Source organism: Peromyscus eremicus, chromosome 4, assembly GCF_949786415.1.
Source record: "Peromyscus eremicus chromosome 4, PerEre_H2_v1, whole genome shotgun sequence".
Lineage (NCBI taxonomy): Eukaryota > Metazoa > Chordata > Mammalia > Rodentia > Cricetidae > Peromyscus > Peromyscus eremicus.
In genome coordinates this window covers 85147270-85169750 of record NC_081419.1, presented here as the reverse complement: position 1 = coordinate 85169750, position 22481 = coordinate 85147270, and the positions used below count along the sequence as shown (strand labels likewise).

The 22481-nt window shown below is 37.6% G+C and overlaps 1 protein-coding gene across 1 annotated transcript in view; it reads right to left on the bottom strand.

Moving 5' to 3' along the window:
* Positions 1–1950: 1950 nt before the first annotated feature.
* Slc5a12 (solute carrier family 5 member 12) overlaps positions 1951–22481 on the bottom strand; it is a 43056-nt gene continuing 22525 nt past the window's right edge. Inside the window, exons 10-15 of the mRNA XM_059259478.1 lie at positions 17037–17104; positions 12242–12328; positions 8775–8941; positions 7892–7995; positions 3454–3581; positions 1951–2103 (exon numbers count right to left, since the gene is read on the bottom strand). Coding sequence (XP_059115461.1) covers positions 1951–2103; positions 3454–3581; positions 7892–7995; positions 8775–8941; positions 12242–12328; positions 17037–17104 — 707 coding nt within the window. The remainder of the gene's footprint in view (positions 2104–3453; positions 3582–7891; positions 7996–8774; positions 8942–12241; positions 12329–17036; positions 17105–22481) is intronic.

The following is a 22481-nucleotide window of genomic DNA, read 5'->3' as shown; positions in this document are numbered from 1 at the left end:
GCAATTCCCACCCCTGCATAATAAGCTTACTTTTTCAGATTTCTTTCTGCTCTCTTCCCAAAGACGTATTTGTTTGGATGAGCAAAAGGCAACCTCTACTCAGAGTTTGAAAAGGTCTTTATATTTTATCTACTTGTGCCTTATAGTTTGTTATACAAGAGGAGACTAAGCCACTTCTATAATAAAATGGTTGTATGTCATTTTATTTGTGTGCTTTTGATAATACTTTAAGAAAATTATAGACTAAAAAAGAACAAAGGTATTTTAGATCTAACTCCAAGTGTTGATTTAGTGAGGTAGCCTTAGGGTAACTTTTAGTAAAACGAGAAAAAAATTGAGATATTTTGCTTTTGGAAAGTTCCACGTGAAAATTTACAGCTTTAAAATGGCTTCCAAATCAATCACTTATGTGTTACTATGAGCATATACATAGGCATGTAAACATATCCTGTATATACATTTACTGCTATTGTTGATAGAATCTGATTCCCAGACATTGGTTCTTCTTTTCATTTACTTTTTAAGAATTTATTTTCTATTTCCAACTGAGTTTCACTGCACCCTCATTTCTCAAATCACCTTTTACTTTGTAATACCCTCTGCTCCAGAACTTTGAAGTTACTCTCTAGAATTAAAACGGTATAGTACTTACATCTGATGGAGTGACTTAAGCTTGCACCTGTGACATGAATGAATTCTGTGGATAGTGAGTAAGCCTCCACAGTTAATGAGCTCTGCTCTGAATAGTAAGCTCCTCCAAAGGTTCATTTACAATATGCCGGCTGACGTCACAGTCACAGCTTTCTGTAAAGCTTGACTTCCCCTTTATTCAGCTTTGTAGAGTAGACTTTCAACTTTTGGGTGAGCACAGAGTTTTTTCACTTAAAAAAATTGAGTTCTTTACTATGTGTAGGTGTGTGTGTGTCTGTGTGTGGCTATGTGCACATGAAAGTGGATGCCAATGGAAGTCACAAAAAGGTACCTGATTCTCTGAAGCTGGATTTATAGGCAGCCATAAGCTACTCAACTTGAGTGCTAGGAATTGAATACAGGTCCTCTGAAAGAGCAACAAGTTCTCCTAACTGCTGAGTCATCTTTCTAGGTCCAAATTTATCTTTTCAAAATGATAGAAATAAAGATGAAACACTTCCTCAACAGGAAAAAGCTAATAGTGTATTTAGATGTGATTACCCCACTAGGAAAACTGATTTTTTTCTCCTCCTGTACTTAGTACATTTATCCTTAAAGTTTAATCATGACAGCTTTAGCGGCAGAATCACTAAAGGAATACATAAAGGAGGCAGTGTGAGGATACTGATGGAAGTTAAGTGTGCTAGCTGTGGCCACATGGAAGGCATGGATATGTCTACTTGTTACACACATGTGAGACATGACACGGGAGATAACATCAGTCCTGTTTCATCAGCCATGTCAGAGAAGCACTGAAGACTCAGATTCCCCTTTATGTTGTCTCCACCTCCACCACAATAGTTTGAATGTTAAAACTTTGAAATGTGGACTAGGGTCAGTAGTCAGGCACATATTTTGTCGGAACAAGGTCCTATGCTTAATTCTCAGCACCAAAACCAAACATAAACCTTCAAATAAACATCAAACCCTGAGATTTAACCTGACAAGAAGCAAAAGAGTTTGACTCCCTGCATTACAATTAAATTCAGTCCTGACTTAGTTATGTAGCATCAGGCACTTGGGGCCTTGGCTGATTTTTCTCAAATGAATTTGGAACTTTCCAAAGAATATCCTGAGAAATAGTCTTATCGTCTCTATAAATAAGTATAAATAGGTATTGGGCATCTTTGTTTTCTGAAAGGAATCTGTACACAATTCTATAACAGGAAGAAGTAGCATAGAGTACGTCTGTGTGTGTGTGTGTGTGTGTGTGTGTGTGTGTGTGTGTGTGTGAATATATTATCAGTTGATTGTATTGTTCTAGAAATGAGTGGTCTTCTCCTGAACACTGTTGCTGTAGCTTTTGTCCTTGGGGTTGTAGCCTGGAATCTGAGCCAGACTTTCTTGCTTGAGTCCATTCTGTAGGGCAGATTCAACCCCCTGTTTCCAGGCACTGCCACTGTCAAGGTAATCCTGAGGAATGTGGAAAAACACATATTAAAAGTCAATCGTGACAGGTTTAAAACCAACTCAAGGGATATTGTGGAACTTCTGCACATTTATGAAGGATGATCAAGATAGTTTTGCATTCATTTCTACTTTCTTTCAACATCTTTCACAATCCTTCCACTGCTCAAAACATACAAAAGCATATCCTGCGTCCCTCCTGAAGAGGTTCAGTATTTCCTAGCTCTTCTGCAGTTCCTCGGCTTGCTCCATTGTCAGTCAGCCCAATTTACTTCCAGCTCAAGCTGATCATGGTGGGTCTTGACTGATGAGAATGCAACTCTTAAAAGTCTCTATTGGTCTATCATAAATGAACTTCTGGGGGATAAAAAGTCTAAGGAAGTTGGTTGTATTTTGCTGCTTCTTTGACTATAATTTCCCACCAATATTTAATATTTATAGTTGTTATGGCTTGAGTATGAATTTCACTTCAGCTAGTGATGCTGTGGGGGAGATTGTGATTATTAGGAAGTGGGGCCCAGATGAAAGAAATTAAGTCACTGGAGGATTTTATTTTGTGTGATATCTTTCTCTGACACCTGCCTGTATTCCCTTTCCTTCTATTTCATCCCCACTGAAAGGTAAACAGCCTTTTCCTTCCCATGTTCCCATTAACTTCCTGATCTGTCCAAATGCATGGAATTAAGCAATCATAGATGAACCCTTTAAGACTGTGAGCTAAAAACAAAACAAACAACAACAACAAAAACCCAAAACTTCTCCTTTAAGGTGTTCTGTCAGGAATTTTAGTAAGAGATAATAGGCAAAAATAACTAATATAATATCCTAGAGAATTAAAAAGCTGTGTCTATGTCATTCTGTATAATGTCCTTCTTTAGTTCTCAAATAATAAAAGTTAAACAAAAGGAAAATGAGACTTTGAACCAGGGACAGACCCAAGGCTCTCTGACTCTCAAACTCATCATCTCATCTATCACACTTTACTGTGTTTTGTATTTTATTCTTTTTCTAAGACTTATTTTTATATTTTTCCTGGAACTGATCTCTCAGGGGTTAAAAGAGTCTATGAAAATTGATCACTTGCAATGTCTACATTCCAGCCAGAGGCACATTTACCTATCAACACACACACTTAAAAGACTATCAGCTCCAGGGACTCTGGGATCAAAATCTATAATTTTTAAAGCTGTTGATATTTACTGTCTTCCATCCTTACAATCCTTTCCCTCACAATTGTTGCAAGGGGGAGGAAGGGCACTCCCAGAGGTAGAAGGGCACTCCTAGGAATGGCGTGGAGGAAGGGCACTCTTCCCTCTAAGCCAATGCCCGTTTTAAGAAGCTCAGGCATCCACTCACCTGCTCTGTTTCCTGGTCATGCTGAACTCCACACCAGCAGAGAGTTTGGTATTTCTTAGACCAAAAGCAAAATAAATTGCAAACTGGTCTTATTAAAAGTGGGTCGATATCTTTGCCACTTTGTTTGCCTGTTAAGAAAAGGAAGATGGATTAAACGGCTTCAACCCCCCATGTCTTCCATTTTAGTACAAGTCTATCAACTTGAGAATGGGTTATTTCTTAACAAAAATTGAGAACAAGCTTCAGAGGTGAAGCTATAGAAATTGTAGACTGTGGAAAGAGTACAAGCTAGCAGTTATAAATTCACAAGTTGTCAGGTCAATAAAGTTTAGGACTATAAAGTCAAATGGTGATAATGTATTCATTTGAAAATATTACTCTAGTAGTAAATTTTCAGGCCAATTGAAGAAATAATAGGAAGTACATTTTTTTCTTCCTCAATTTTTAACTAAATTATATATTTTCAGGATCATCTAGGTTAGTATTTTTAAAATTAGAAAGATCATTTTTACTGTTTCTTTTTCTTTCATTACAACATCAGCATCTTAGACAATTCTCTAAAGTTCTGCCAGCCAAATCACACTTCATTTCTGATCCTCAAAACATACCGGTTCGGTCACTTTAAATCCTCCTGAGGAACAAGTCAGACTGACATTTATACTAAGACTTAAAGGATGATGAAGTCATCCTCCCAGAATCTTTTCAAATTTTCTGGCTAGGAAGACTAGTGTAGATGCCCTATCCCACAGAGTGCTGGTGAGTATGAGTGTCAATCCATCCAGAGGTCCCTGGAGGAAGCATTGGAGTAAGAGTTAAATACATTGATCAGATTCCTTCTATGAGCTATGAGCCTAATGTTATGTCTGACTAAAATGTTGTGCCTGTCCAAAAACCATGTTCCACAGTATTATGTCAGTCTGTTAAAGGTGTTTTACTTAATAGAATTGCAATTAAATTGATATTTGTCAATTAGCGCCTTCTACAGAGTGGTACATTTGACTCATGCATTGTTGATAATGAACTTTATATTAATTATTAAATAATGCAACAAGAAAGTGGCCATTTGTGATTTTTTTTTTTTTTTTTGGTTTTTCGAGACAGGGTTTCTCTGTTTAGCTTTGCGCCTTTCCTGGGACTCACTTGGTAGCCCAGGCTGGCCTCGAACTCACAGAGATCCACCTGGCTCTGCCTCCCGAGTGCTGGGATTAAAGGCGTGCGCCACCACCGCCCGGCCCATTTGTGATCTTAAGACTGGTAGTACCTTTGTCTTAATGACAGGGAGAAGAGAGAGAGAGAGAGAGAGAGAGAGAGAGAGAGAGAGAGAGAGAGAGATAGGGAAAGGACAGGGAGGTGGAAGACGATGTGCAAAACCTCAGACAACTGTAATGAAGAATGTCAATGTTGTTCTGCATCAAAGAATTTTATTTAAAACCAACCCATAAATATTTGTCTGCATATCATGTCCCTACATTCCCACAGAGGCCAGAAAAAAGCATCAGATCCCCTGGAACTGAAGTTATAGACAGTTTTGAGCTGTACTGTGGGTGCTGGGAATTGAACTTGGGTCCTCTGGAAGAGCAACATTTTCTATTAACTTGATCCATCTCTCCAGCCCTGACTATCACTACTTTTATTGAAACTTTGGTTCGCCTTCCTCTGAACAAAATCAATTTTGTGTCAGTTTTGTGACCCTGTGAGAACAGCAGAAAGCATGAGTTATAATCCATCCCCTACTTTTCCCCATTGTGGTCACCATGTACAGTGCACAAGCTTCAAAGCCTTACAATGAAACCCTGAATATCCAAATACAAGATAGGATTATTGCTGCGGGCCACAGGAATATATCATAAGAGCTCAGCTGGTTATGGCAAAGTCACTACCTGGAGGGATCAAGGAATTCCTCCAGAGGAAGCCAAATTCCTAGGAGCTTTTGGTGTTATTTGGTTTGTTATATGTCAGCTGTATTCTGTTATAAAAATCATGTGTGCCTTCATCGTCTTTCCCAATTGACTTCTCCCTAAGAAGGGCTAACAGTGTGGACTCATCACTATCTGGACATACACATTCCAGGTATTTGGAGAACAGCCTCAGGAAAGACTTTCTCTGGAATCAGATATCTCCCTTAGCCACTCTCAAGGACTAACAGTAATAACAAGTCTCCTGATTTAAGGTAAATTCCACAAGGAGACACTACCTAAGTCAGGTGGATGTTAAGTAATAGCTTTACACAATTTAGCTCGGACCCTCCTTTCTTTACAGCCTTACTAACTTTATAGACCTTTAACTCCTTACCTAAGCACTTCTAGGAATATTTAGATAACTTTCTGTGCTGACAGCTATGCTCAGCCAAAACCCCAGTTCAAGCCTCCCTGTAATTATCATCATTGGCAGCATCCGGCCAGGTCTATCCCCAGATGGAGGAAAGTACCTTATCAGAGATACCTGTGTACTCTCTAAGAACAGACTTAAGCGTCCAATCTACCTGTTTGAGAAGGCCTGACAGATGTGCCAATTAAGCTTAACTTCCTTCTTTTCCCAAATCTTACCTCCAGTTCCAGATCTCCCTTTAATTATCACCAGGGGCATCTACCTGTACACAGGTTGCCTAGCGACTGAGTGCACTTTCCCCCACCCTGCAGAAAAACTGCAGATAGCTCGGACAGATAGGAGCCACAGGAAAAAAGAACGCAGTTTTATTTTCTCCCATTGACCTAGCAACTTATAGATTCTTAACATTTTCTACTAACCACGTTTAAGACTATAGTTGAGCACATATGATCCCTCTTCTTAGATATTACCCGAATTTAGCCTTTAGTTAATTCATTTCCCCATTGGTTACTTCCCTTTGGGGTTGCACAATAATTAATGGTTATTGCCTCTCTATGTGATTCTTATCACCCCTCCATTTGACCCTGGAAGCCTGGCTTTGCATTGCCAAGGGATTACTGCTTATAAGTGTATATATACCAGGACTTCCAGTACACTGGAGGACGGAGAAGAGAAAAGAGAATAGAAGAACTAGATGGGTAAGAACTTGAGAGGAACAAACTGAGATGGGGAAGAACTAGATTGAAAGGCTAGAAGAAAGTACTAGAGGAATGAGATGGAAGATGAGGAAGAACCAGATGGGGAAGAACAAGATGAGGAAGAACAAGATGAGAGAGAAGGAGATGGGAGAGGAGCTGATATGGGAAAGAACTAGATGGATGAGAACCTAGAAGGGGCAGAACTAAAAGAGGGAATTAAGATAGAACTTAGAGGGAACAACGGATAAATATAAGGAGAAATTGGGCAAGACAGGAGCTAAAAATTAGAGCAGAGTATAAGCTTGTAGAGAGAGAACTGACAGAATAATAAAGTGTATGGACTAAGGAGTTTCGTGTACATTGATACATTTCTTTTCATCAAAGATTAATTATCAGCTGGTTGTAGATTCTTCCTGGACCCTGGGAGGGGACTATAGAGGGGCTGGACCCCCAAAGTCCTCGATAGATTATTTTGGAAGTCAGGTCAAAAACACTTAATATTTAGTCTTCCTTCATAGGTGATGTTACAAAGAATTTCTTATACCTATGTATGATGGAAGAATCATGTTTCAAATATCTTATTTATTTTCTGATTGTTAAACACACAGAGACAGACAGACAGAGAGAGAGAGAGAGAGAAAGAGAGAGAGAGAGAGATCGATAGACTTAGAAACTTAGAGGCAGTATGTATCTTTTTCTATGTCTATTATATTTATTTAGGTTATGATTTTATAAGATTACACATTTACTATATTTTATCAAATTGAATATCATAAAGACGATTTTGTCACATTTTGTCCAAATGGCATACAAAAACAAACATAATCAAAATATTTGTTCATGACTGAAGGCTTAAGAATCAAGTTTAAATATACTTATCTATACTGTAACTTTTAATTTTATAAATATTAGCACATAAATCATTCAAATTTTTCCATCTCTTCTAATATTTATGATTTCTTTGTGTTATGAATCCCCAGGGGAGTCCTTACCCTGGAGGAGATGGGAATGGGGGGGCCGGGTGGGAAGAGGGAGGACAGGGGAATCCATGGCTGATATGTAAAATGAAATTAAATTATAAAATAAAAATAAAGTTCTATAAAAAAACAAAAAATAAATAAATCTAGAGATGTTGAGTTCATAGAAAGTAAGAGTGGATCATTGGCTGCCAGAGGCTGGATGAGGCAGGGATGAAGAAATGTTGGTCAATGTTATCAATATATAGCTAGAGAGAGAAAGAATTTTCATGTGCTTCTGCAGAGTTGTGGGACTACAGATAATTGTAATATACTCCATGTTTCCCAAAAGCTGGAAGAAAGAATGTATATCTCTTTGAGAATAGGACTCAGAAGCAAATTGGTGAGGCTGCCAGGTAGTATACAAGTGCAAAGAGAGGACTCCAGATATCCCACCTGTCAGGAAGCTGATGATTATTCCAGCAGCTATGCATCCCAGAAAGCCCAAGGCACTATAGTAAAGGTAGGAGAGGGAGTACCATGTGTCCGCTAGGGCAGGTCTGTGGAGAAAAACAGCACATGTCATTAACTCTGTTCATCATTCAGAATAAGGATATGATCTCTTCGCTGTTCACTTTAGGTTCTGGCATATCTTAAAACCCCAAATTTTAATATTTGATTCTTTAATGAAAAACAATCATGAGCTTGTGTTGCTTTGCATAACTATACACAATCCATATCATCACTGATTTACAAATACAAATCACAAATGATTTCTTTGTGTTATGAATCCCCAGGGGAGTCCTTACCCTGGAGGAGATGGGAATGGGGGGGGCCGGGTGGGAAGAGGGAGGACAGGGGAATCCATGGCTGATATGTAAAATGAAATTAAATTATAAAATAAAAATAAAGTTCTATAAAAAAACAAGAAAGAGAGAGAGAGAGAGAGAGAGAGAGAGAGAGAGAGAGAGAGAGAGAGAGAGAGAGAGAGATGAGAGATACTGGAAAAATTATGACTTGTCTGCATATAAACTGACAGAAAATCTCCAAAGCAAGTTTTATAAACTACACAGAAAGAATGCAGCCTTCAGATATCTTGCACTAAGATCATGACCCCCATCTGTCCTTCAGTCCTCCAGTATACTATTTTCACTCTCGTTTGCCTGAATGAAGAGGAATAGCCATCTGCAGAACTCTGTGTAGCCTTGCACAGTACCCTTCATTGCTAAACACATGCAGATAAGCAAGAACTAGCTCATAAAATTACCGATGAGAGAGGTCTCTCCTCTTATTTGCTGACCTACTTTGGGAGTTAGTACAATTTTTAAAGTCAACATACCTGTTGGAAAGCTGTGGTCCTACTGTTGTTGTTATATTTAATTGTACACACTGTTCTGTTGATAGAGGTAAAGGTAATGTCTTAGAGTCTGGTGCAGGGTAAATGAAAGCCCCGATGGCGACCCAAAATGACAATGTGATTCCAGTAAGGAGGCCTCCTAGAGCACCCTTGGAGAAAAATAGAAGATAATAAGAAATTAGACAAGGCTTTTTTTGTTTGCAAAAATATTGATATAAGGTGTAATGTATTATAGAGAGTCTAGATACACTTACTTATTCATTCACTTATTTTTGGTGCTGGGTATGGATTCTAGGGTCTTATGCATATGAGGCCAGTTCTCTACCAATGAGTCATAACCTTCAGCCACATGAAGCAATTTTTAAGTAAGAATAAGTTGTACCTTGAATAAATTTTTTTCTGTCTTTGACTTGTTCCCCCTTTTTACTTGAAAAGATGGTGAAACCTCAATGTTCAATAAAAGAGTTTCAGAGCTATGGAAATCTTTATACCATGAAGTCATTTTTTTATTGACAGATGCTATACAGAAAGTCTGGCTGCTATTTCTTTCCACAAGTTAGAAGAGTTTCCTGATGCTTAAGTTTGGTTTGCTTGTTTGATTGATTAATTGATTGATTCTAAACTCGAGTAAGTGTATTTTTATTATCCCTGCATTTAAAGACTATGTTTATTAATAAATGGTTGAAGTTGATGAATAATTTCTCCTGTAAGCAAATAGAACAATTCTCACAAAGACTTGGGTTACTGGAGAATCACAGTGGATGTTTTTGCTCACCACTATAGAGTTGAAACTTCTGTGAAAGAAAACAGATTGTTAAAGTTCCTATTATGCACAAATGAGTCCTTTGTAAGGGCCCAGAATCTTCCTCCATTATTGTTTGGTAAAATTAAACCAACATATACAAATGAATATTTGTGCTTTAGCACACACAAGCAGTCTGTGAACTTCTGCAAATAGCCAGATGCATGTTTTAGGCTTTATGATTTATGAAGTATCTGCCACAGCTATTAATCTCTGCCATTGCACCACAAGAGAATCATGGCCAATACCAAATAAAAGAGGCTGGTCATGTTTCAGTGAGGTTTTGTTGATGGACATTAAAATTCAGTATTAATGTACCTTGAAATATAATTATTTTTAATTTCTTCCATCTACTTATAAATGCCCATACATTTTTAGATTGCAGGTCAAACAGGAGGCCAGCTATGTTGTCCTAAGTAAAAAATTCCTGACCCCAATTTAACTGTAAAAGACAGCAGGAAGGTCAACCTATGTAGCTGCCTAGACAGCCATGTTGAGGCAGAATCTGAAGCTGTTCTTATAGTCCCTAGGAAGAGGATTAATGATAAAGTAGTTGAGATCCATGAACAAAGGAAGAGATCGCACAGATTTATACTATTTACTATCCTCTATCTAGAATTAAGTCTTTTTCCTGAATAATCAAAAGTACTAGAGCCTACTAACATAGATTATCTCTTTTTCATTACTTATTTTATTTTTTGAGATTATAATATAATTACATCATTCTACCTTACCTTTCCTCTGAACCCTCCAAATCCCCTTCCTTGATTTCTTTCAAATTCATTGCCTCTTTTTTACTAATACTAATTGTTGTTGCACACACACACATACACATATGTATATACATATATATATCTTGCTCAATATGTATAATATTACTTATATGTATATGTTTTCAGGGCTGACTACTTGGTGTTGGACAACAAATCAGTGTGTCCTTTTCTGGGAATGGCTATTTCTCCCATTCTCACTAGTTGAAGCTTTGTGGTCTTTTCCCTGTCCATATTGGCATGTCTATTATTATTGTCCATATAGTATGTATTCTACTAAGAACTTACATAGCTATGGCATAGATACAGTCTTTTGACTGTTTGGTTTTAGTGACTAGTTGCTACCTCAAATTATAACTGAATGGCACAAATATTTTAATAAACCCAAATACCACAGAAGTATTTTTAACAGTGTTCTCCTAATAAGACTGCAGGATATTTTTTGCAAATGCCTGAATGTTCACTATATATCTAAGCTAACTACCTGCAGTAGTTTGAGTGAAAATGACCCCATAAGCTCATAGAACCTGGCACTACTGGTAGGTGTTGTCTTGTTGGAGTAGGCATAGCCTTGTTAGAGGAAGTGGTCATTGGGGGCCTTGAGGTCTCAGATGCTCAAGCTATGTTATGTGTGGCTGTCACTTCCTGCTGCCTATGAATCCAGATGTGGAACTCTCAGTTACCTCTCCAGCACCATATCTGTCTGCATGTAGCTGTGCTTCCCACCATGAGGATAAGGGACTAAACCTCTGAAACTGTAAGCTAACCCCAATTAAATGTTTTTCTTTATAAGAGTTGCTGTGGTCATGTTGTCTTTTCACAGCAATAGAAACCCTAACTAAGATACTGCCTAATCCTACAAGAGCTATCTAAAATAGTATCAACAAAAACCGTATAGTTGTATCCATTTAAGTAGCTGGGACACCAAACTCGGGATTTATACATTTATAAATGCAGGCAGACTTTCTGGAGTCTCTACAACTGTGTGTATAAGTGTGTAGAGAACAATTATAGTGACACTTGTACTAGATTGAGAAAATTATATTCTAAATAGTTTTAAATAGTATTATGTTACTTTTCTTAACAAATTGTCATCCGACCTATACCTAGCATACAGTCTAACTACGTTTATCTGAAGACACATTATTAGCAAAGGAAGTACCAGAAATAACAATATCTCTGGCCTGTCCTTTCTGTGTATTAATCATTCAGTGTATGACCACTCAGAGTTGCCTCTTCCCTTATTGCCTTTTGCTTCTAAACAGTTTTCAATATAGTCTTATATAGGAGGGCCCAGGTCCCATTTAATTCTATGCTTGTGTGTATGTAAATGTTTGTGAAAGAGAAATACAGGTAACATGAATTCTTTGGATTTATTTTCTGGAAAAAAAACAAACAGCCTTCCCAAGCAGAAGGAAAAGGAGATAGAAAATGAAAAGAGCTGCTGTGGATGTCTTTCTGTATGTTGTGAATATGTGTTGCTCTGACTGGTTGATAAATAAAGCCGTTTGGCCTATGGCAAGGCAGCTTAGAGGCAGATGGGAAATCCAAACAGATAGACAGGAAGAGAAATGAGAGGCAAGGCAGACGCTGCTGGCTACCACCAGGAGAAGCAAGATGTAAATTACGGGTAAGCCACAAGCCATGTGGCAAAGTATAAATTTATAGAAATAGGTTAACTTAAGATGTAAGAGCTAACTAGCAAGAATCCTGCCATGGCCGTAGTTTAAAAATAATATAAGCCTCTGTGTGTTTATTTGGGACCAAGTGGCTGCAGGACGCAGGTGGAAGAGATTCCGCACGACCAGAGAAAACTTCTGGCTACAAAGAGCCTTATTTGAACTGGGCTTATATAAAGAGAGGTACAGAATCCTTACCTTCCAGTTCACAAAAGGAAACAGGATACCTAGAGAGAATAAACCTAGCATCGGTCCCCCGCACATGCCAAGGATGCTGAGGGCAGCCTGTAGGAAAAAGAAGACCAGATGAGCCCGAAAATTCCACTGCCTCTGTAGCTTATCATGACACCACCATCACTTCCTTGAACCTTGGGTGAACTTGAGTCCCATTTATTAATCATATATTTTCTTTATAAAAAAATACATATGTACATACACATGCATACTCATACAAACACACACACATATACAACTAAATGTGTACATGTGTGTGCATAGGTTTAGAAAATATCAATTCAGGTAAATGCATTGGTTGAAGCCATTTTAACTTGTTATAATAGCAAAAGGACTTTTTTCTTTTCACATTCTTAGCATGCACAAGGCCCTGGGTCTAATTCCCAGCACCACAGAAGTTATTTTGTTTGTTGGTTGGTTAAGGAATTTACTAAATCAATACAGCTCTATAACTTATTTTTCATATCCTACATGGTTCATCAGTTGATTGAACTTGGTTTGAAATTTTCTGTCATTTATATAATAACAGTTATCTGTATCCCAACCCTTGCCACCCCACCCATACCAGTTCTGAGATACTGAAGAATTCTTCAGTATTTGGAACACTGTGAAGAGGCCTCCTCCCTTCTATTTCTCTTTACATTCATAACTCCATCTCTTTTGAATAATAAGAAATTTTGAGTAAAGCATTTTAATATCTCTCATTTTTTAAATGACCCAAATGAACTGGCTTAGAGTTTATCTAATACCTACACCATAAACATAAGTAAAGACAGATTTTCTACAGTCTCTATAGCTTTGTACATGTAAGTGTATGAGTAATGTAAGAGAAAAATAGCAGCTTGGAAAGACTGAAAAAGTGTGCTTTCAGCATGAAGAGTAGTTCCTTCTACAAGCTGGGATGCAAATTCACTGAACTGTGCAAATTAGAGTATACACACACATGTGTACAAACAGCACACATCAAGCTACTTTCTCTGCAGCACTTTTTATATCTGTAAAAGTACCATGGGGATTTTATATCAGGCCCAAGCTTTAGAATGCCCCCAAGAACTTGCAAAAATTTGTATGTTAGGTGTCATTCATGTCAGTCAGCCAAGGAGATCTGTCTGTGTACTCTAGACAATGCCTCCTTTAATCCTCACACTCACACAGTTCAATGACAGTAACCAAAATTTGTAGAAAAGAAACTTGGAGCTAACAGAAACACATTCCAGTCTATTTTCATTTAGAAAGTTCAGATTTGTCTGGCTTTAAAATTTTACATTTTCTTTCCCAAAAGCAGTCTTTAAAAAAAAAAATATTAAGAATGCAAATCACCATAATGCCCTCCTGGTTTTACTTAAAGGAGGAAATGGTTTTGAAAGAATCTATCTTTAACAATTAAACTGTTTGAATTCTTACTATATCCTGTCATATATCACCAGGATTTGATGAACTTTCTGTTATTAACTTGTTATCATTCAACTTTCACTTTCCTCTTGCTATGCAAAAATATACAAGGCCAAGGGGTCTTCCCATTTCCTTCAGCTATAATATAAGTGCTTTTCCCAGAAATATGAGCTGCAAAATAATTTTGTGGTGGTTTGAATAAAAATGGCCTTCATAGGTCCATAGGGAGTAGCACTATTAGGAGGCGTGGCCTTGTTGGTGTAGGCATAGTTTTCCTGGAGGAGGTGTGTCACTAGGGGGTGGGGTTTGAGGTCTCCAAAGCTCAACCTATGCTCAGAGTGGCACTCACTTTTCCTCATATCTGTGAATCCATATGTAGAACTCTCGGCTCCTTCTCTAGCACCATATTTGCCTGTATGCTACCATGCTTCCCACCATGTCGATAATGGACTAAACCTCTGAAGAATAAATCATCCCCAATTAAATGTTTCCTTCTGTAAGAGTTGCTGTGGGTCATGGTTTCTCTCCACAGAAATAAAACCCTAACTAAAATAGATTGCTTTTCCAGATTCATTTTCAAACAATTTAATCCCTATTTTAGCTTGGATAAGACAGGGCCATGTGCAATTAAGTTTCTTTTCCCCTGAGTCCAGTTATTTAATATTTGTGGCATTTCTTTGCCAGTGGTAGAATTAATTCATCAATTTTGTGGCAGCTGAATTTGAAGGTTATTACTAGCTATCAAGAGAAGAGTCAATAAAATCTGAAGACATTTATCTCCCTTTGAGGGGAAGCGGTGGCTTATAAAGACAAACTTGCAATGTCTTATGCCTCGGAGCAAAAAGCAACAGAAAATCAATCCAAGAGTCTCTATTTTTAAACACATATACATTCAAATGTTCTCTTGTGTATCTGTAGTCTACAAAGGCAACGGACTTCCATTTTTACATTCTTTTTGTTGTCATTCAGTATATGTAATCAGAAGCAAGCTCAAAGCTAGTCTAACCTAGGTTCTACTTCAATGCCCAGAACCCATCTGAGCTTGTCCTACAACTGGAGGACAGTGTCCAGGATTTTGTGCTTCAGCCCTGGAGCTGCTGACAGGGCTTGTGAATGGCATTTAGCTATGCTTGGCCTTAGCTCGCTTAAAATGTCAGAAGGGCATCTCATCATACCCACCTCTTGGACTTTTTTTCTGGTGTAAATGTAATGTAGACTCAAAAAGAAAACTCAGAAAAGTGTTTAAGCATGGTGATGTGTATTAGGAGTGGCCCTGAACTGCCTACTACTCTCATTGTTATCTGTCTGTGCTGTGTCCTGCTGGGGAGCTTTGATTTCTGTGCCATGGCTTCCAAATGCCAGAGTGCTTTAAGATCTAGAAAGACCTGCTTGAGTTGAGATAAAAACATGTCTTCAAACTGTTCCATCCCTTAGCAGAATTCCAGGTAGTCCTGTGGCCAACAGCATACTGTGAGGAAAGACATCTTGTAGCATTTTAACTCTCAGGGATCTTAGAGGCTTTTGAATTTTAATCATAATTAATCTCATCATTACTTCTTAGTTTAATCCCTTTCTCTTCTGTAAGTAACCTGGCTGAAATTTTACATATTTACTTAGTTCACACATGACATTATTGAATGTCAAAATGTGGGACATAAGAAATGAGCAATAAAGCCGGGCGGTGGTGGCGCACGCCTTTAATCCCAGCACTTGGGAGGCAGAGCCAGGTGGATCTCTGTGAGTTCGAGGCCAGCCTGGTCTCCAAAGCGAGTTCCAGGAAAGGCGCAAAGCTACACAGAGAAACCCTGTCTCGAAAAACCAAAAAAAAAAAAAAAAAAAAAAAAAAAAAAAAAAAAAAAAAAAAAAGAAATGAGCAATAGATTCGAAACCAGAGAGCAAAGAACTACAAAGCAAGGGTGCCCCCAGGAAGCTCTCCAAGGCCCTCATCAGTGGACTAGCCTTCCTACTCTAATCTGATCCCTTCCTGCATCCTCCAGTATCATACCATTTCAAGTGAAACAGCTTTACTTATCATTAGTTTTCCCACAGCCTTCAGTACCCTATGTGCTTGATCTTAGGGAAGGGAACATCACATGCATAGCATTTTTCACATGGGACCTGACTATGGAAATTGTCTCCCTTGGAACATTCACAGGTTGAAACTTTTCAAGACATACTTTGTAAATTCCTACACTAAAACAATACATAAAACTTTAAAACCAAACAAATAAACAAAACACCAAACCAAAAACAATCATTTAAGAAAAATTTATTTAGCCTTTATGGAGCTGAAAGCTGTGGCCACTAGTATCACCCACAAATACATGCCTTAAGTATATTGTGGTTTTGTGAACAAGAAATTAAACCTGGTTCCATCATTCAGATTTCTGAAACTTTAGTTTTTGTCTGCTTCCACATGTAAAATCAGAATCTGAACATTGATTTACTAAATTCAGCATAGCTAAGCTGCTTTATAGTGAAAATAATAGAAGAGTTACATCTGCCTTTATTTGTTCAAATGTGGCAAAATTAATGAGTGGATCACCATAGACCAGTGGTTTTCCATCTTCCTCATGCTGTGACCCCTTAATACAGTTCCTCATGCTGTGGTGACCCCCAACTATAAAATTATTTTCGGTGCTACTTCATTAATTGTATTTTGCTAAGATTATGAGTTATAATGTAAATATTTTTGGAGACAGAGGTTTGTCAAAGGGGTCACACCCCACAGGTTGAGAACCACTGCCTTAGAGATGCTCACCCCACCTGAAAGACAAGATAGGGGTTTCTTTGGTAGCCTGCCAGCATCTATGCTGTGTGAACTGTGTGGTACACTCTTTAACGCAATCAGGTCAGTTGAGCCAAATTCTCAGCTGAACAAGGACAGAGGGATGAGTTCAGCTATCTTAAGTCATTCACTTTAGGTACCATTTCTATCCATCAGTCACCGGGGGTGTCCTGGCCTTCTCTGGCACCTGCAACACCTTAATTACAAATGATCAAAATGCAAAAATCTCTCAAAAAATAATTCAATTACTCACAGTATCATTAAATTGGACAGGATGAATTTTTTTCTTTTTTTAGTAACTACTGATCACAGTGGAAAAGAGAAAACAAAGGCTCTTAAGAGAAAGGGAATGGGAGAACACATGTTCTACAAATTGAGAAAATAAACCCACCGCAAGCCATCCTATTGCGACTTCACCCTTCAGAAAGTAATTTTGGTTGAAATTTTCATGTATGGTTTGTTTGGATCTGGTGTCCACAAATATTAATATTGGGCCTTGGAGTAATCACACAAGGCTTTAGAAAGGATAACTGAGGGAAGCATGCTGTGAAATCAAATGGCTTTTTCTTCTTCCATTACCTGCACAACACTCCCCATGAAGGATGCAACCACAGCCATGGAGGTACACATAATACCAAACAAGAGACCTGAAAGAAAGAAACCATATGATGATATGTTCTCCTGAGGTCGTCCCTGAGCACCCAGCACTGTGTCCTGATGAAGGACTGAAGAAGAAGAGCCTTCTCTGCACACAGACAGCACAGTCTCTACCCAGCACTTCAATAACTGTTTCTCAGGGCAAATGAACTGGAGTGCAGGATCAAAAGATTTCTATCTATCATTCCAAAAGTCAGTCATGTGAAACAACATGAATGTGGAAAGGGCCCAAGCAATTCCAAACTCATTATGTGGACACTAATTCCAGGTCAGCCACTCTCCAGGGATAAGCAGAAGGAGAAGCAACTGGACTCTTTGAGTTATGGATAGATTTTCACCTTTTATGTGGTGAATCAGCATTAATACACTGATTCACAGGATCAAAAACCTGAAAGCTTTTCTGGTTTTCTCCTTGGTGCTTTATTCATAACACCTTAGTAATGCTATAGTATTATTATAATTAACAACTGATTTGTTTGTGTATCAACATAAGGATTTATTTGTTTATACACCAGCATAAGGAACTTCAGGTAGCACTCTTCTCTGGTAACACAGAAACTTGACATTTAAATTATTGTATTGTTATAATGACTTTTAAAGATGATGTCTTCTTTTAAAATAATAATGGTTTTTACACATTTCCATTTTTAAAACACCCTAAGAGTGTGTTCCTATAATAATTCATCAACAAAATAAGAAAGAGAAAAATAGTGTCAGAGATAGTAACAGACACAGTGGCAGTTTTAGTTTTAGTATTCCTAGCCAGTATGATTGCAAGTTTTAACAGCCAACTTGACAAAATCTAGAATCACTTGGAAGGGAATCTCAATGAGGGATTGTCTAGATCAAGTTGGCCCCTAGGTATGTCTATAGAGGATTATGTTAGCTGCATTAATTGAGGTGGCAACCTCTTCCTTCCACACATACATATGCTTCCCGTGCGCGTGCGCGTGCACACACACACACACACACACACACACACACACACGCTGTGAGTACCACCAGTCTCTGGATAGAGGATCCTAAACTATAAAAAATGGAGAGAACGACATATACTCATTCTCTCTGCTTTTGGCTGCAGAGCTAACTGGCTGTTTCAAGTTCCTGCCACCTTGACATCCCTGTAATGATGGACAGTAACCTGTGAGCTAAAATAAAGTCTTTTTCTTCTAAGTTGTGTTTGTTAGGCTAGTTTATCCCAGAAGAGGAGATGAAAATAAGACAACTAAAGATTCAACCCAGCTGTTGATATGACTCTTGGTTCCATTTTATTGGATTCTTACCATAGATTGTGAACTTCGCCAGACACCATGGTTGTAAAGTCAAAACTTTATTCTTGACCCAAAGAGTTCACATTCTGAGAAGGGACTACATTAAAGGAATCCAAAGTGTATCCAAAATTAATTTCTCAAGAATTGTACTTGTGGATTTTGTCAGTGCTACATCAGATCCAATGATGAGACAACACAGTTACAGAAATAACTTCTTCTTCAGTCATACTTTTCCATGAGTATTTGCCAGTAGCTGGGGATAGCACTGGATACACCACCCATTCACCCTCTGGGATCTCTAATTCATGTAGTGAAAAAGATTCACAGACTTCACCCAGTTAACAAATATGATTGCATCCATCTAATCTTGTTTAAGCATAAATAAAGGAAAAATGTATGCTATCATCCCACCATCTGTGCTTAAATCAGGCCACAAGGAGTAATGAATATAATGAATATTTCTGGAAATAATTTACCAAATAATCAGGAAAATATCACCTAAAAACTGGCAACCTCAATTACTACAGAGATTATATAGGCTCATTTAAACAAAGAAGTATGAGTACAAAGAAAAAAAACATAGTCAACTAAAACAACGCACATACACACAAAATCCAACACCACTAAGTTTATATGAAAATGAATTCAGATGCAACACCAAAGCATTTCAAGTAAATTTGAAACCTTGAGAGCTGACAAAGCACATCTACTGAAGAACAACGAGTATGTTTCTTAAAAGGATTTTACAAGATTATTCTTAATTATCTCACACTGAAGCAGCCCAGGGACATATGCTAATGAATGGCCACTGATACCCCAAATCCATGATTTTGTTTTCTTACATTCACCTAAGCATGACTAAAGTGTAGGAAAAAGAAATATTGTAACTATACTGAACATATACAGACTTTACAAAATCTGCATCACTGTGAAATTCCATTTATATGAAATTCTAGAAAAGTTAAAAATCTACATTGGAAAAACAAAATCTAGTAGTTGATTATCTCTGGAAGAAGCTAAGATGAGAATGATGAGAAAAGTCATGGGAAAAGTTTCTAAGGTAATGACCATGATGACATATCTTGCTAAACAATTGGGTTTCATAGTAGATGCATGTGTTGGTTAGTTTTATGTCAATTAGACACAAGCTAGAGCTATTAGAGTGGAAGGAGCTTCGATTAAGAAAATGCCACCAGGCAGTAGTGGCGCACGCCTTTAATCCCAGAACTTGGGAGGCAGAGCCAGGCGAATCTCTGTGAGTTCGAGGCCAGCCTGGGCTACCAAGTAAGTTCCAGGAAAGGTGCAAAGCTACACAGAGAAACCCTGTCTCGAAAAACCAAAAAAAAAAAAAAGAAAGAAAGAAAATGCCTTGATAAGATTGGGCTATAGGCAACGTGTAGGGTATTTTCTTAATTAGTGATTACTGTAGGAGGGCCACAACCATTGTAGACAGAGCCACACCTGGATAGGGAAATGGTCCTGGGTTGTATAAGAAAGCAGACTGAGCAAGACACAAGGAGCAAGCCAGTAAGCAGTACCCTCCACTGCATCAGCTCCTGCCTCCAGGTTCCTGCCCTGTTTGATTTCCTGTCCTGACTTTCTTCTATGATGGACTGTGATATGAAAGTGTGAACCAAATAAAACCTTTCCTCCCCAACTTGTTTCTTGTCATGGCATTTCATCACAGCAATAGTAACCCTAGTTAGGATAATGCATTTGTCAAAACTCAACAAGTATGTACACAACAGCTTTCCATTTCATCATATGCACGTTTTATATGAAAAGTCTTGAAACATATATTAAATTCTAGTTAAAAATATGCAAGCTAAAATAATTATGGAAAATGAAATGGTGTGTTCAATTTACTTTTAAATAATTGAATGATATAATGGATTCTTAAATTGACAAAGAGCTGGATGGATACGTGAAAAAGTTCAGAAGAAATTAATGGATAATCACATATTTATATGAGAAGTTGATATATTGCCACTTTTTTTTATAATAACGTGTAGGGAACAAAACATAAGACCAAAAATAAAAATAACTACTGCTAAGAGATTTTTATTTGAGGAGAGTTCAAAGTAACATTGAGAGAAACATGTATTTCAAATACACAGAGGAAAAAACTATGACAAAAAAGAATGAAAAGAAGTTAAAGATAAGAGAAATAAGCAACCAAAATGAGAAGAATAAATAAGTGGATAATGAAACTATTATTATATACAAAATCATACCTCCATAAAAATCAACTTAACTTTTGTGAATAGACAAGATTTGGGTGAATGGCTGTATATGGTCTTAGCAGAATAAAAACAGGCAAAAAAATTATAGCAATTTCACGTTACTATTCAACAGTTTAGGAAATGTTATGTGGTTTGTGGCCATACCACTCTGAATTTAATATCTATTCTGAACTTGGTAGCTAAGCAAGATCAGGCCTGATAAGTACTTAGATGGGAGAAATTATTATGAGAAAATTATACCATCCACAATATCAATAAAAAGAAAAAGGACAGGAAAAGACCAGACAGAAAGAAGATATGGAGAAAAGAATAAAGATTTGAAGATTTGAAGGAGACAGTTTAAAGTTGCAGACCAGATAGTGCAGAGAAAGTACCTGCCTTTGTTAATGCGATCAGCATCTTTAAAAAGAAACCTCAGGTCAACACTGGGACCATCTGAAAGCTGCCCTGAGGGGAGAACTCCACCCATCAAGAGCCCTAACTTTTGTAAATGCAAATATTTTTCAAAGTAAAGATCCTGGGGTGACAATGCTGTTGTGAAGTTCCATGCTTGCAAATAACTGCCCAGGGAAGAGTTTTCTCCCAAGGTCAACAGCTAAAATGCCCACAACACCCTATAGCTGTGGTCAGCCACAAAGAAGGAAATTTGTCCTTTGCTGGAAAATGGATGGAACTGGAGAACAGAGAAGTTATGGGCAGTGAATGTGTTCAAAATACATGATAGGTGAAAAAATGTACTTAAGAAGCTCATCACTATGTACGATAACTATACACTATAAAATAACAAGAATATAAATGAAATAAGTAAGCCATTGGAGAATATATTGTGTAATCATTGAGAGCCTATGTTTTCAAAGCACACATAGGAAAACGCAAAGTGTAGATTGCTACAGGAAAACAACTAGAAACATAATTAGGTGGGTATAATTTTACTTAAAACTAAATTGTTTTTCTAAATTACCTGCACTTTCTATATTGATCATATAAAGTACATAACTTATTTGTACTTTAAAAGCAGCAAATTTGGGGGCTGGAGAGATAGATGCTTGTTGGTTAAGGGTACTTACTGCTCATAACTGCCTACAAGTCCAGTTCTAACAGATCTGACACCCTCTTCTGATCTCTATGGGCACTACACTTGCAAACCCTTATGCAGACAAACATATACATATAATAATAAAAATAAAGTTGTAAAAAAGCGGCAAAGTCTGTGAAAATGTAATTCAATGTGATGACTGTTTCGGTGATTGTAATATGCAGTTTTTAATAATTAAAATCATTGAGAATTTCATTTTTGTATATAATATATTTGAACCATATTAATCCACCACTGTCTCCTTCCAACTAATCCTGGCTCCTCCCCAAACTTTCGTCCCAACTTCAGGTCCTCTTTATTATTTTTCAGTAACCTGCTGAATCCAATTAGCACTGCCCATATACTCATGTATGTGAGAACATCCATTGGTGCATGATCAACCTATTCTTATAGGATCAAGAAAATTGAATTTCCCTCACCTAACAACCATCAACTGTCAATCATCTATATCATACCCTTTGCATTTCAAGCTCAGTAAATATCTGGATAAGAGGGCAGAAATATTGTAAGAAACAGAGATTGGGGAAAACTAGAGCAAAACAGTGTCATCTGGACATAACAGGACCTCTGCACCCTTGAACTCACAGCAGCCATAGTTGACTGAATATAAGATCAAGCCAACCAATACAACATCCAAGCATGGATGGGTGAGCAACAAACAAGCCCACATCTCTAGCTAAGTAGATAATATGCAATTTCTAATTAAACAAGGAACATTCATCCCCTTAGAGTATATTAATCGGAGTTTGGTTTCAAG